Source organism: Notechis scutatus, chromosome Z, assembly GCF_049901735.1.
Source record: "Notechis scutatus isolate UNSWTSFEM ecotype Mainland chromosome Z, rNotScu1.2, whole genome shotgun sequence".
NCBI classification, from domain to species: Eukaryota; Metazoa; Chordata; class Lepidosauria; order Squamata; family Elapidae; genus Notechis; species Notechis scutatus.
In genome coordinates this window covers 30,423,361-30,439,342 of record NC_142025.1, presented here as the reverse complement: position 1 = coordinate 30,439,342, position 15,982 = coordinate 30,423,361, and the positions used below count along the sequence as shown (strand labels likewise).

The window sequence follows — 15,982 nt, the reverse complement described above, 5'->3', positions numbered from 1 at the left end:
TAGTCAAAGCTGTCAAAATGTACTCTTAGTTTGCCTGGATAAGCCTTCTTGCAAGCTTGCCTAAGCATAACAGTGTGCAAAGCCCAGAATTAATCTTGGGAGATGGCTAAATTAAAATCCCCTACCATTCACTGCCACAGTGATTAGTAAATAATTTCCTGTTAGCCTGGTGACATCCAGCATGCTGTATAAAAGCATATTCATATTTTTAGAATGTCTGTAGCAGTAGTACATATTAATAAAGTTCAGTATTTTTAGCCATTATTTTGAAATTCTATTTTTTCCGAATGGAAAAGTGTTGTCTTTGTGGTAAGAGAAAAGCTAAATATAATGTATAGTGTATTCTTGTACAAAGTCGAGAAAGAATGATGAAAATTACATATGCATTTGTATTGCTACCTAATGCTTTTTTTTTTAAAACAAAATAAAAAATAAGAAGGAATAAAGACAATAAATGAGCAATAAATAGTGGGGGGTGACAGGACAAAAATAGAAAAAAATAACTGAAAAAAGATTATAAGAATTTGCTTCTGATCTTCTTTAAGGTGGTTATAGATACATTTTAGTTTTAGTTTGTTTTTCTAAGATTATATCATATTTTGCTTCTTTCTGTAAGTTACCTTTTTAAATCTTTAAATTATAAATCACATTTATAGTTTATTTCTTTTCTTCAGCAAAAAGCTGAAAACACCACCCAGAGTCACTTGTTTGGTGAGATGGGCAGCTATATATATATTGGGCAAATAAACATATAAATAATATTATAAATGCAACTTAATGACCCTCTACTACTAATGGATTATTAAAATGATAAATCCTGAAGAAAAAGAACGTGGAATTTAAGTAAGATTTTGAGCAAAAAAATGCAATAATATATGAGATAGAATTAGTAGAATTTTGTGAAGTTAATTGATTTTCATTGCCAGCATCTGTTTTAAATAACCTAAATCAAAGCCAGGGGCTTGTAGCCAACTTTAGTGATTCACCAGTTGTAAACTGCAGTGACTCACTACTGTGTCATTTCCTGCTTAGACTACCTTAGATGAAGCTCCCCTTGAAGACAACTCACAAGCCATAGCTGACACAAAATGTGGCTGTCTGATTTGGGTTAACTGCTATGGCAAAGTGACATACATACATACATACATACATACATACATACATACATAAATACATACACATACATAATGAGGGAAAATTCTCCAGGTCCCAAGTACTGAAAACTATATATAAGCGCTTCTGCAATTGTACTTTTGATTCTGTAAAGTTTGTTCCACTCTCTACTCTCCCTTAATTACAATTAAGGCTTCATTTTTTCAGGGAGCTCTCAGAGAGGAGATCACCATGTAGGCAGACTGCACTTTAATGGGGCTTGATGAACATGTTTTTATAATGGTCTTGTATTAATTGGTTTATTTATTTTATTGTTTTACAATTATAAAGTGTGTAGAATTGATACAAATAAGTGTAAATAAATAAGTATAAATTAATAAACAGAGATTCTGCATCAATGGACAGTTTAGTATTAGAATGAAAGAGTAAATAAATACATAAAAGGAAATGGGAAACAGAACATTACCTATTAAACTGGGTACTTCCAGGTGCAGACTGTAGAATAGATCATGAGTCATTAGTATCAAATACACAAGTTGAACAAAAAAATTAAATAATATATGTTTATGAAACTGTTTGGCAATAATTGACAGGCATAAGCTTACATATTTGGGTATGTAATGGAAGTGAATGAATTGAAAAAATGACAATACTTGACTAGGTTGAAAAAATAGAAGGGAGAACAAGGGGAGGCAAGATGGTCACGATCAGAGATACTACTGGAATGTCCCAGGAAAAGTTGAAATGGATGGCAACTATTCATATTAACTAATATGGAGTTTGGCCCAACTTCATACCAATTAATCAACCATCCAAGCCAGCAGGTAACCAGGTAGCCAGGAGCTGTGCTAATATTTGGAGTCATTGCAAGTTGGGCTAATTAGAAAGAAATAAAACTTCCATTAATCTGGAAGTTAATGTAACTTATTCCTTATAACCTTCAAGCATTATCACATATGTGAGTTTTATTTTAGGATTGTGCATTACTTTGGATTCAAAATTTGCTTCAAAGCATGAAGATAACACAATTTTGGGAAAATGCACAGCAACTTTAAGATGTTGCAAATAATTACTATATTCATTTTTTCCTCTTCAAAATATCCCCTGGTCAGTGAATCCAAAATGCTGCACAGGATAATGTATAACATATAATGGATTTACTAGATCAGAGAATTAAAAAAGAGGATAAACTTGTGATTTTGACTTATTTTTAATCTAAAAATGTTACAATGAATCTTTATCTGTTTTCAAGCACTATATTTTGAAGGATGCAAAGTATATTGAACAAATCATATATGCATATACAAAATATCAACAGAGATTTGAAACTAACACTTCATTCCTGAATTGAAAAACAAGCGGGAATCAAGTGTTACTTTCAAATCTCTGTTCTTCAGACAATTTCTGGAATGCTGGGTTCAAGCACTATAGTCTTTTTCCACAACTATTTTCAGTTTAGCCAGAAAGATAAACTTTCTAGACAGTCACAAGGAAAATAGGCTAAAATCAACATATCTTCTGGGCATATCATGAAATGCTTTTGTTATATTCCCAAAGCTCTTATTTCAATGCAAAACATGAAGTAAAAATGAACATATGCACTTTAAAAAAATAGCCAAGAGCATATGTTTGTTTTCACATCATCATATCCAAGGAAAATGTCCACAATTCTTTTATTTTACAAATGTTTTCAAAATGTCATACTATATATTGTAGTAGCATTCCTGTCCATTATTTTCTTTATTTTATGTACCTACATCGTTCAATAAATACATTGATTTCTGGACACTTAATTTAAAAAACAGAAACTTAGGAACTAAATTAAATACTTTGAAAAAGTATTTTTCAGGTAGTCCTCGAAATAAGACAAGTCATTTAACAAATGTTCAAAGTTACAAAGGAGGCTCCCAGATTGTATACAATTCTGTTTCAAAGTTATGACAATTGCAGTTCCCCACAGTCATTCACCCTTACAATTGACCAAGGGGATGCTACAATGTTCATCTGCTCTCCCCCACCCAACCTTCTCAGGACTCTGAAGTGCTTAGGCCTGCTTTGCATGCCTCCTGGAAGCAGACACCATTTTCTATAGGAAATGGTGATTGCTCTCAGAACTTTCTCCTCCAGTCAGCTGGCTTTCAGAGAAAGCTCTGAAAGGCTAGATAACTGGTTTCTATTTTGCTTCAGAAAGGCAAGAGGAAATTGGCAGGAGGATAGACAATGGTAAAAACAAAAAAGGTAGGCATGCCCAGTATTTTCCTTGCCCAGTGTTTCTCGCTGACAAGATAAGTGGAGTGGGCATGCATGCAAGTCAGCAGTAGGACTGGGAAAGAACGAGCTCCCTTTTCCTAGGTTGTTCCTCTTTTGCTTCTGGAAGTAAGTAACATTTTGAAGGGCCCACAATTCATTTTAGCTATTCTGAAAATGGTTTCCGACACAGTCTAGGGACACCAAGGGACAGAATAGCTTGCTTTCATTCCAAATATGGCAGAACTTCCAGAACAAGGTTTACATTAAAAGGTAAGGGAGTGATCAATGGGGAAGGGCATGTGGGATTCCAACGAACAGGAAGCAGAGCATTGGGTATCTCAGGATTGGAAATGCCATGGGCCTGTGCCTGCATTAGGTGTCCAGAATTTCCCCCATCCCTAATTCACCTCATACTCCACTTAATGACCCACATGTGCATTTAACAAATGTACTGGGGACAGCAGAGTGTTATTTGCAGCAATTCATTTAACATTTGTCACAACTCAGATTGTAATGGGCTGACTTGCAACAATAATAGGCAGGCATTATGGTTATAACTCAAAGACTATCTGTACTGTAAAGTATTAGAATATTATCATTTTAACTTTTCTAATTTAAGTTTTAAATTAGAGTATTATGCAATTGTTTTTTTAACTGAAATTGAATTGAAGTTTTATAATACTTAAAACTATTAAAGAAATAAAGACACAAATAGTGTTATTGTATTACATTATGATCTTGGACAGTTATACTTAAGCAATTAAAACACTTTAGATTTCATTATTTGAAATAATATTTTTAAGTTAATTTAAAATATCAGCATACTGAAAATACGTTCAATGTACTAATAGTCTTAATCATATTCACTTTTATGATACTATTAATGCTTAAGTATCATTACAACATATTTTTATTTGAAGTCAAAAGAGTCATCAAACTATATGTACCAACAACAACTCCCAAAACAAAACAAAAAAGCAGATTACCCATAACAATAAGGAAACTTCAATCCAAAAAGAGATCACTCTGGCGGAAAAACAAATCTGGTCACGTTGCCAATTTCAAAAGCCGATACAAAAATTTATGCCACCAGATAAAGACCGAATGCATCAATTATCACATTAAACAAGAGGAAAACCTTCTAAGCACCAATTCCACCCGTGCTTTTTACAATTTTGTAAACAACAAACTAAAAGACTCAAGGTCTATCCCACCCTTGATAGGACCTGATGGTAAAGACTGCAACGACGACACCATTAAAGCCAACATCTTTAACACATTCTTCGGCTCAGTATTTGTAAACAGCAATGGATCATGCCCAGTATTTCCTAGCCGTACCACAGATAACAACAATGATCTAATACATATCGATTTTACAGAAGACAATGTTGAAAAAGCACTACGCAATCTAAAACCATCTCTATCTATTGGACGGATGGAATATGTGCCTACTTCTTAAAAAAGCTATCCACTGCCATAGCCAAACCTCTAAGCATAATTTTTGAAAAATCTTTCAGGACCAGCTCCTTGCCTAACCTATGGTCACAAGCCACAGTCATCCCCATCTTCAAAAGGGAGACCCAAGCCTAGTTGAAAATTACAGACCAATCTCCTTATGCTGCGTCACCTGTAAAGTCATGGAATCAATTATTAACCAATCCATTATCCTCCACTTAGAGACAAACAACCTACTCTCCAATAAACAATTTGGTTTCAGAAAAAAACTATCCTGTAATCTGCAACTCTTACACTGCAAAAACATATGGACGACACAATTACCAGGGCAAAGCAATAGACGCAATCTACATAGACTTCTGTAAAGCCTTTGATTCAGTGGTACCACGACAAACTACTCCTGAAAATAAAATCCTATGGTATCTCTGGACAACTGAATAACTGGATAGAAGCATTCCTGGCAAACAGACAACAAATGGTCAAAATTGGGAGCATCCTATCAAATTCTGTACCTGTCAATAGTGGTGTCCCCCAAGGCAGTGTTCTAGGACCAACTCTCTTCATACTCTACATAAATGACCTCTGTGATCATATTAAGAGCAATTGCGTTCTTTTCGCTGATGATGTAAAGCTGTTCAATACCACAGACAATACTGCTACCCTACAAAAAGATCTTGACTATGTATCAGAATGGTCAAACAAATGGCAACTTCAAATCTCAACAAATAAATGCTCTGTCTTACATATTGGCAAAAAAAATCAGAAAATAAAATACAAGCTGAATAGTCAAGATCTTGTTGATGACCCAAGCTCTGTAAAGGACCTTGGAATACTCACCTCTAATGATCTAAGTGCTAGAGCCCACTGCAACTACATAGCCAAAAAGGCATTAAGAGTTGTTAACCTAATCCTACGTAGCTTTTTCTCTGGTAATATCACACTACTAACCAGAGCATACAAAACATTTGCTAGACCAATACTCGAATACAGTTCATCAGTCTGGAACCCACATTACGTATCTGATATTAGCACAATTGAGAAAGTCCAGAAATATTTCACAAGAAGAGTTCTCCACTCCTCTACTCGTTGTAGAATACCTTATGCCACCAGACTTGAAATTCTAGAACTAGAAAACCTTGAATTACGCCGTCTTCGGTCTGACTTAAGCATGGTATATAAAATCATATATTGCAATGTCCTACCTGTCAATGAATACTTCAGCTTCAACCATAACAACACAAGAGCACACAATAGATACAAACTCAAAGTTAACCGCACCAAACTTGATTGCAGGAAATACGACTTCAGCAATAGAGTGGTCAATGTCTGACTCTGTAGTTTCTTCCCCAAACCCCAAAAACTTTAACCTTAGACTGTCTACTATTGACCTCACCCCTTTCCTAAGAGGTCTGTAGGGGGCGTGCATAAGCGCACCAACGTGCCTAACGTCCCTGTCCTATTGTTTCTCTTATCCTTCTTTTATTTTTCTTATATGTACCCATTTCATGTATTCACAACTATGTATACACTTATACTTATTATCTTGTAAACAATTGGCAAATCAAATAAATAAATAAAATAAATAAAAATAAATATGCAATATTAGTTTCCTCTTAGAAAGAAAATGTTAAATTAAAATATTTAACCAAATATTTTGGTAAAACAATAAAAACAAAAGCAATGTGGCTGAAAGATCACTTCAGTTTAAGTATTTCTCCTTCGTTGATATATATCTCTGATCTGTATTCACTATAAAACACACACACACACACACACACCAGCAACTATTATCTTTTCCCCTCAGTTAAAATTGATCTTCAACTCATACTGTTGTAACAGATTGTACTCTTAACAGCCTTGGAAATAAATGTCTGCAACTACCAGCACAAGGGTGTGGCAATTGCTCTTTCTATTCATTGCTTTCCAATGCACACTGAATAAGCATTAGGCATTTCAGGATGAACTGAGCTGTCTCAAATGATTCCACCAATTCAAGAAAAGAGCCAAGAAAAAAGAACCTGTTTTAGAAAAGTTAGGAAAGTCTGCCAAGCAAGTTGTTTATATAATTCATCTATAAAATATTCTGCTTCCTTTACAGGATAATCTGAACTCCAAGAGATTATGAATCAATTGCATCATTTTAACTTTTATTAAACCTATTAAACTTGCACCACATAGACAGAATCTTACCAGACTAAACTATACTGATCTAACCCTAATTATTGTACTCTGGAATATTCTAGAGAATGGCTAACCTAAATTTGATCCTCTTTCTCCAAACTAGTTATTGTCTGTGTTGTATTTTGTCTCCCCCTCCTTGGAATATACTCCTTCCTTCCTGGAAAATTGCTGCTTCACAGTAGTCCGTCACACTATTTCCTCCTTTGTAGATCCAATCCACTGCATTTTCTTGTATAAAAATGGGCAGGGTTTGTTGCACAACAATCCAATTTTACTGCTCAATTGGATGGCAGGACCTAACTCATCTTGGCTGCTTTGAAAAAGGTAAACAGGATTAGATTACTTTATAACTTGGATAACAAGATGCAAGATTAGACACAAAGTTGTAAGAACATCCTATAAGAAAGCTGTGTATTTTTCCGAAGAAAGCGAGTTGGCATGTCCATAAAATTGCAATTTAAAAACTTATGGAAAATTAGAACTTGATAACTCTATTGTTAATTACAATATTCATTTAAATTGCATGGCTAACTTAAATAAAGGAATGCAATGGGTTCCAGAGATGTAGTGAATTCTAAAGGCTTTCCGTTTATGATTTTGCATTTACATTTTATTATTTTTCAAGCATTTTCTATCAACTTACTTTTTTCATAAGGTCTGGTATTTTTGATTTATCTGGAAGTTGATCTGAGAAGAAGCAACTTTCAATCTCCAAAGTATTCCATTCATTGACAGGGTCTCTTTGCAAAGGTCTAAAAAGAAAAGAGCTCTCAATTATATCATAGCACCAAGATTATCAAATTTTATGCAAAGCTTAGTTTATCTTAAATTTATTCTAATTCCTATACTAAACTTCTTACACGGCATCAAATCATACAACAGGGAATTATAGAAATTTATAGATTTTCTATACCAATAAATAAATAGTCTTGAAGCAAAATGTAATGTATATGAAAAACACACCATCCTTATTTTCATGAAGTATCACAGAATATGGACTTACACATTTAATGTCTAATCTTTTTAAAGTACCACTCTTAGTAAAATATTACCTTGTTTCTACATACTGCCTTCACTCTAGTTATGCATTATTTATATCTGATCTTTAAATAATTTAATTTCTTGATCTAGTAGACAAGTTGTTCTAATCTGAATGAAAAGTACAAATTGTTCTTGAGCCCAAATAGTAACTAAATATTAGCTAAAGAGGAGGCAGAATAAAATATAATCTTTTGAATTTTCCAACCATATCATTCATATATACAGTACGTACATACAATATTCGAAGGAAGGAAGGAAGGAAGGAAGGGAGGGAGGGAGGGAGGGAGGGAGGGAGGGAGGAAGGAAGGAGAAAAGGAAGGAAATGGATCTACAAATTAAGTTCTATCACATTCAGAACTATGGAACAAAGGAATTAAAAAGTAAAAATGACTGTCAAGGCAACCCAGGATTCATTATGGACAGCAGCAAGCAGGAAGGACCCTTTTAGAGCTACAAATTTCATATACAACACACATTCAGTTTGAAAATTAAAGGATACAGTAAGTTCTTTTATAACTTTCAAGTGATCATCAATTTGGTTTTCTGAAGAAAGTAGTTAATGAAGAATGCATTAAACAGGAGAGGGATAAGTGGGTACTCAGAAAGGTATTTTCAGAGTATTTAAAGGACTAAGTATCACATTGGTTTCCAGAAGTACTGGGTAAGAACAGTTTCTAATTAAGAAAAAAAATATTTTTCAAAGCAAAGACCTTCCTGTTTTACTGTTAAACAGCTTGAATTAGTCAACATATTCTTCCTTATCATTAATCAAAACTGTCTTGTAATCTGAATCGATTTAGTTTTTCTTCTCCAAAATGACAGAAGACCATCCATGCTATAATATGCTGTCCATGCTAAACAACCTGATGTAAAAACAGGAGGCGCAGAATTTTATTCTTTTACTTTAAAAAAAATCTTCAAAGGTGCCTTAAAATTTAATGGGTTTACTTTCTCCTTATCCAAATTTTACTGCAATCCTCTGATTTTTGTTTAGTAATAATATTTAATATAAGACACAATATTGATACAATAAACATTCAGCACTTACAAATCAAGATGTCACACTCTCCTGCCTCTCGATTTTGTTCTTTTTAGCTCATACATTCAAATGTTCTATTCTATTACTAGCCTCAAAGCCTCCTGGATTCTTATAAAGATTTGAGTACATTTACTTATTTTGCCTGGCAGCAAAATTAATAAACATATTATGATAGTTTACAATTTACTTTGTATGAGGTTTTTATGAGTAGCAATTGAGATTGCAGGATGAAGATTAAGTGCAATTCAGTTTTTAATAAGTGAGAATGTTTGTTTTTAATTGCCTTTGTAAGGTATATAAGATAAATAAATACAACATACATGTCATAGATGGATTTTCATTTGATGATCTGATAGAAACCACCAAAGGCACCAGAATTACATCAAAATCAAGCTGCATCATTTGTCCCTGGGTTCGGATCTCAAACCAGAGACTCAGTGTCATACAGTACATTGTATGTAATCTGCTCAAATAACTTGGTTTATAAAATTTATTGCACGGCGATTTGTCTGAAATGGTAGAGATTTCCTGCCTGAGCAGCACGCATTTATTTATTTATTTGATTTGATTTGCCAATTGTTTACAAGATAATAAGTATAAGTGTATACATAGTTGTGAATACATGATATGGGTACATATAAGAAAAATAAAAGAATAAGAGAAACAATAGGACAGGGACGGTAGGCACGTTGGTGCGCTTATGCACGCCCCCTACAGACCTCTTAGGAAGGGGGTGAGGTCAATAGTAGACAGTCTAAGGTTAAAGTTTTTGGGGTTTGGGGAAGAGACTACAGAGTCGGGTAGAGTATTCCAGACATTGACCACTCTATTGCTGAAGTCGTATTTCCTGCAATCAAGTTTGGTGCGGTTTACTTTGAGTTTGTATCTATTGTGTGCTCTTGTGTTGTTATGGTTGAAGCTGAAGTATTCATTGACAGGTAGGACATTGCAATGTATGATTTTATATACCATGCTTAAGTCAGACCGAAGACGGCGTAATTCAAGGTTTTCTAGTTCTAGAATTTCAAGTCTGGTGGCATAAGGTATTCTACAACGAGTAGAAGAGTGGAGAACTCTCCTTGTGAAATATTTCTGGACTTTCTCAATTGTGCTAATATCAGATACGTAATGAGGGTTCCAGACTGATGAACTGTATTCGAGTATTGGTCTAGCAAATGTTTTGTATGCTCTGGTTAGTAGTGTGATATTACCAGAGAAAAAGCTACGTAGGATTAGGTTAACAACTCTTAATGCCTTTTTGGCTATGTAGTTGCAGTGGGCTCTAGCACTTAGATCATTAGAGGTGAGTATTCCAAGGTCCTTTACAGAGCTTGGGTCATCAACAAGATCTTGACTATTCAGCTTGTATTTTATTTTCTGATTTTTTTGCCAATATGTAAGACAGAGCATTTATTTGTTGAGATTTGAAGTTGCCATTTGTTTGACCATTCAGATACATAGTCAAGATCTTTTTGTAGGGTAGCAGTATTGTCTGTGGTATTGAACAGCTTTACATCATCAGCGAAGAGAACGCAATTGCTCTTAATATGATCACAGAGGTCATTTATGTAGAGTATGAAGAGAGTTGGTCCTAGAACACTGCCCTGGGGGACACCACTATTGACAGGTACTGGATTTGATAGGACGCTCCCGATTTTGACCATTTGTTGTCTGTTTGACAGGAATGCTTCTATCCAGTTATTCAGTTGTCCAGAGATACCATAGGATTTTATTTTTAGGAGTAGTTTGTCGTGTACCACTGAATCAAAGGCTTTACAGAAGTCTATGTAGATTGCGTCTATTGCTTTGCCCTGGTCGAATGTGTGTCGTCCATATGTTTTTGCAGTGTAAGAGTTGCAGATTACAGGATAGTTTTTTTCTGAAACCAAATTGTTTATTGGAGAGTAGGTTGTTTGTCTCTAAGTGGAGGATGATGGATTGGTTAATAATTGATTCCATGACTTTACAGGTGACGCAGCATAAGGAGATTGGCCTGTAATTTTCAACTAGGCTTGGGTCTCCCTTTTTGAAGATGGGGATGACTGTGGCTTGTGACCATAGGTTAGGCAAGGAGCTGGTCCTGAAAGATTTTTCAAAGATTATGCTTAGAGGTTTGGCTATGGCAGTGGATAGCTTTCTTAAGAAGTAGGCACATATTCCATCCGGTCCAATAGATAGAGATGGTTTTAGATTACGTAGTGATTTTTCAACATTGTCTTCTGTGAAATCGATATGTATTAGATCATTGTTGTTATCTGTGGTACGGCTAGGAAATACTGGGCATGATCCATTGCTGTTTACAAATACTGAGCGAAGAATGTGTTAAAGATGTTGGCTTTAATGGTGTCGTCGTTGCAGTCTTTACCATCAGGTCCTATCAAGGGAGGGATGGACCTTGAGTCTTTTAGTTTGTTGTTTACAAAATTGTAAAAAGCACGGGTGGAATTGGTGCTTAGAAGGTTTTCCTCTTGTTTAATGTGATAATTGGTGCATTCGGTCTTTATCTGGTGGCATAAATTTTTGTATCGGTTTTTGAAATTGGCAACGTGACCAGATTTGTTTTTCCGCCAGAGTGATCTCTTTTTGGATTGAAGTTTCCTTATTGATATGGGTAATCTGCTTTTTGTTTTGTTTTGGGAGTTGTTGTTGGAACATATAGTTTGATGACTCTTTTGACTTCAAGTAAAAATATGTTGTAATGGTCTTCAACAGTATTGCATCCAGTGAATAGAGAATGCCAATCAAGGGATGAGAGATCGTTGTCTATAAGATCATAGTTGCCTTTTTTGAAGTTACAATTGGGGATTACATCATTGTGGTGATTTTTGTGTGGACGTATGTTGAGACAAAAGTCAATCATATTGTGGTCACTACTGGAAAAGGGTTCTTTAGTTTGTATTCCGTAAATTAAATTCAAACTATTGCAGAAGATGAGATCGAGGCAGTTGTTTAGTCTAGTGTTGTTGGTTACTGGTTGTTCCAGTCCCAGATTTGTAATAGCATTGTAGAAGGTTGTGTGTATGATTTCAGTTGTACAATAATTTAGGGTCCAGTCAATATGAGGTAGATTGAAATCACCAAGAAGGATAAAAGGGTATGGGCAGGATGCAGCCCATGTTAGTAATGTATTTAGCTTGTTTACATGTTCGATGTCATAATCAGGTGCTCTGTAACATAGTAAGAATCGAATTGTGATATTTAAGGATAGTTCACAGATGATGGTTTCAGGAAGGGCAAGCTCCTGGGTAACTTGGATATTTTTTAGATGTAAGGATTTTTTATAGAATATAGCAACACCACCTCCTCGACGATTTTCACGATCTGATCGGTAAACATGATAGTCTCTTACTGTGGTAATGGAGTCGGGGAGAGATGCATTGAGCCATGTTTCACAGACAAATATAATGTCGAAGTTAGCCATATTTAGGAGGATGAGAAATTCAGGTATTTTATTCACGAGGCTTCTTGCATTGAGTAGTTTGCATTTAAGGCTGGCAGTAGTTGGAATTGAGGTAGTTGGGGGCGTGCGTGCCTAGTCTTGGGTGATGGTGGATCGGTTGAGGTAGGGTTGTGGTTGAGGGTAAAAGCTGAGTATTGGGTTGCGTGGCTTACTTTTGATACAGTCAGCATGGTAGTCAATGTACAGGTCCTTCTCTCCATTGTCTAGACGGTTTTTGAGTTCGATGCGGAGTACACGGGAGCAGGCACGTTGCTGTATGGTTAGGTCAGGGCGGCAACGGAGGTTCTTATGGTTGGTGTTGGTTTTGGCGAGTGAGTTTATAGTATAAATGAATTTACGTTTGCTTGACTAGAAGGCCTCCAATGTCCTTTCCAACTCTGTTATTCTGTTAAAATGGCCTGTGCCTGGATAGGGTAAGGGCAGAATGTTCCAGATATATAAATATTAACACTGCTATGCTACTCCCCAAATATATTAATTCTTTCCTAATCTTACTTTTAAATATATATCCTATGTAATTGCAATTGACTTTTTCTATAACTCTTTCATCATTCCATATTTCCAATACAGGTAGTCCTCGACCATAATTGAACCCAAAATGTACGTTCTTAAACAAGACAGATGTTAAGTGAGTTTCCCCCCATTTTATGACCTTTGTCAGTTGTTAAGTGAATCACTGCAGTTATTAAATTAGCAACAGATGTTAAGTGAATCTGGCTTCCCTATTGATTTTGCTTGTCAGCAGATGGCAAAAAGTGATCAGGTGACCCTGGGATAAATACTCATAAATATGAGTCAGTTGCCAAACATTTGAATATTGATCACGTGAACATGGGGATGCAGCAATAGTTATAAGTGTGAAAAATGGTCATAACACACTTTTTTCAGTGCTGTTATAAATTTGTATGGTCACTAAATGTGCTGCCCCGCTCCCCCCAGCAACAAGAGTTAAAGCAAGAGTTCTACAGGAGCTTAATCAAACCCCCAAACAAGTCCTTGGAAATTTTTATTTTTTTATTTTTTTACTGTATATTTTATTTTTTTATTTAATTTGATTTGTCAATTGCTTACAAGATAATAGATATAAGAATAAATATAGTTATGAATCCATGAAATGGATTCATATAAGAAAAATAAAAGAAACAATAGGACAGGGACGGTAGGCATGTTGGTGCACTTATGCACACCCCCTACAGACCTCTTAGGAAAGGGGTGAGGTCAAATGTAGACAGTCTAAGGTTAAAGTTTTTGGGGTTTGGGGAAGAAATCACAGAGTCAGGTAGAGTGTTCCAGACATTGATCACTCTGTTGTTGAAGTTGTATTTCTTGCAATCAAGTTTGGTGCGGTTAGCCTTGAGTTTGTATCTATTGTGTGCTCTTGTATTGTTATGGTTGAAGCTGAAGTATTCATTGACAGGTAGGACATTGCAATGTATGATTTTATATACCATACTTAGATCAGACTGAAGATGGCATAGTTCTAGGTTTTCTAGGTCTAGAATTTCAAGTCTGGTGGTATAAGGTATTCTGCAATGAGTAAAAGAGTGGAGAACTCTTCTTGTGAAATATCTCTGGACTTTCTCAACTGTATTAATATCCGATATGTAATGCGGGTTTCAGACTGATGAGCTGTATTCGAGTATTGGTCAAGCAAATGTTTTGTATGCTCTAGTTAGTAGTGTGATATTACCAAGAAAAAACTACGTAGGATTAGGTTAACAACTCTTAATGCCTTTTTGGCTATGTAGTTACAGTGGTCTCTAGCACTTACATCATTAGAGATGAGAATTCAAAGGTCTTTGACAGAGTTTGGATCATCAACAAGGTCTTGACTGTTCACCTTGTATTTTATTTTCTGATTTTTTTTAGCCAATTTGTTGAGATTTGAAGTTGCCATTTGTTTGATCATTCTGATACATAGTTGAGGTCTTTTTGAAAGGTAGCAGTATTGTTGGTGGTGTTGAATAGCTTAACATCATCGGCAAAGAGAACACAGTTGCTCTTAATATGATCACAGAGGTCATTTATGTAGAGTATGAAGAGGGTTGGGGGATACCACTGTTGACAGGTACAGTATTTGACAGGACGCTTCCAATTTTGACTATTTGTAGTCTGTTTAACAGGAATGCTTCTATCCAGTTATGCAGGTGTCCAGAGATACCATAAGATTTTAGTTTTAGTATTAGTTTCTCGTGTACCACTGAATCAAAGGCTTTACAGAAGTCTATGTAAATTGCTTCTATTGCTTTGCCCTGATCGAGTTGTATAGTCCATATGTTTTTGCCGTGTAAGAGTTGCAGATTACAGGATAGTTTTTTCCTGAAGCCAAATTGTTTATTAGAGAGTAGGTTGTTTGACTCTAAGTGGAGGATAATGGATTGATTGATAATTGATTCCATGACTTTACAGGTGATGCAGCATAAAGAGATTGGTCTGTAATTTTCAAATAGGCTGGGGTCTCCCTTTTTGAAGATGGCAATGACCGTGGCTTGTGACCATGGGTTAGGCAAGGAGCTGGTCCTGAAAGATTTTTAAAAGATTATGCTTAGAGGTTCGGGTATGGTAGTGGATAGCTTTTTTAAGAAGTAGGCACATATTCCATCCGGACCAATAGATTGCGTAGTGCTTTTTCTCCATTGTCTAGACGATTTTTGAGTTCTGTGCGGAATACACAGTAGCGAGCACATTGCTATAAGGTCAGGGTGAGAACAGAGGTTCTTATGGTTGGTGTTGCTTTTGGCGAGTGAATTTATAATATAAATGAATTTACGTTTGCTTGATTCATTTTTGCAAATGACCCTGCAGAAGCATGGGGCCATCGAGCCGTCTCTGTTTTTGAACTCTGTGCCGATGCGGGAAATGTCAAGTATTTCATCAGGGGAGATGGTTGATGCTTGATAGTCACTGATGATGTTGTGGACAATTGTGATGTCATCATTATCATTGATGTCCTCTAGACCAAATAAGATGGTGTTTGTACGTTTCTGTTCGTGCTCGACAGCTTCTCTGACGAGGATTGGGAAATCACCCCCTTGTTGTGCAGGTGTAGATTCCAAGCTCAATACAGCAACAGTCACTGGGCAATCAAGTCTAATGGGAACACACCAAGTCCAGGAAAGCAGGTCAAGAGTTGAAAATGGCATGAGCACACAAAGCGCAGAATTGGGCATATTGCTCCAGCAACACTCAAGGCCTCAGGGAAGAGTTAATTAAGCAATGCCAGTGTAGCCCTTCATGAGAAGTGACGTTGCTGATCAGCGTTGTACCTGTCTGTTCTCTATGTCCTTGGATCAGGAGGAGGTTTGCACTCCATCTCCTCATTACTAACAGGCCCTAGCCTAGAGCCTCCTGGCCAACTTGTTGTAGCTGCAGCTCATATCCCTCAGCCTCAGCCTGTAACTCATCCAATCCACCCAGTTGAGGCTCCTCCATCAGGATAGCAT

General features: G+C 36.0%; 1 protein-coding gene across 1 annotated transcript in view; it reads right to left on the bottom strand.

Annotated features, from left to right (window-relative positions):
- The window catches only part of RFTN1 (raftlin, lipid raft linker 1), a 189,380-nt gene that overhangs the window by 65,145 nt on the left and 108,253 nt on the right, over positions 1-15,982 (bottom strand). Inside the window, 1 exon segment of the mRNA XM_087947998.1 lies at positions 7,643-7,751. Coding sequence (XP_087804124.1) covers positions 7,643-7,751 — 109 coding nt within the window.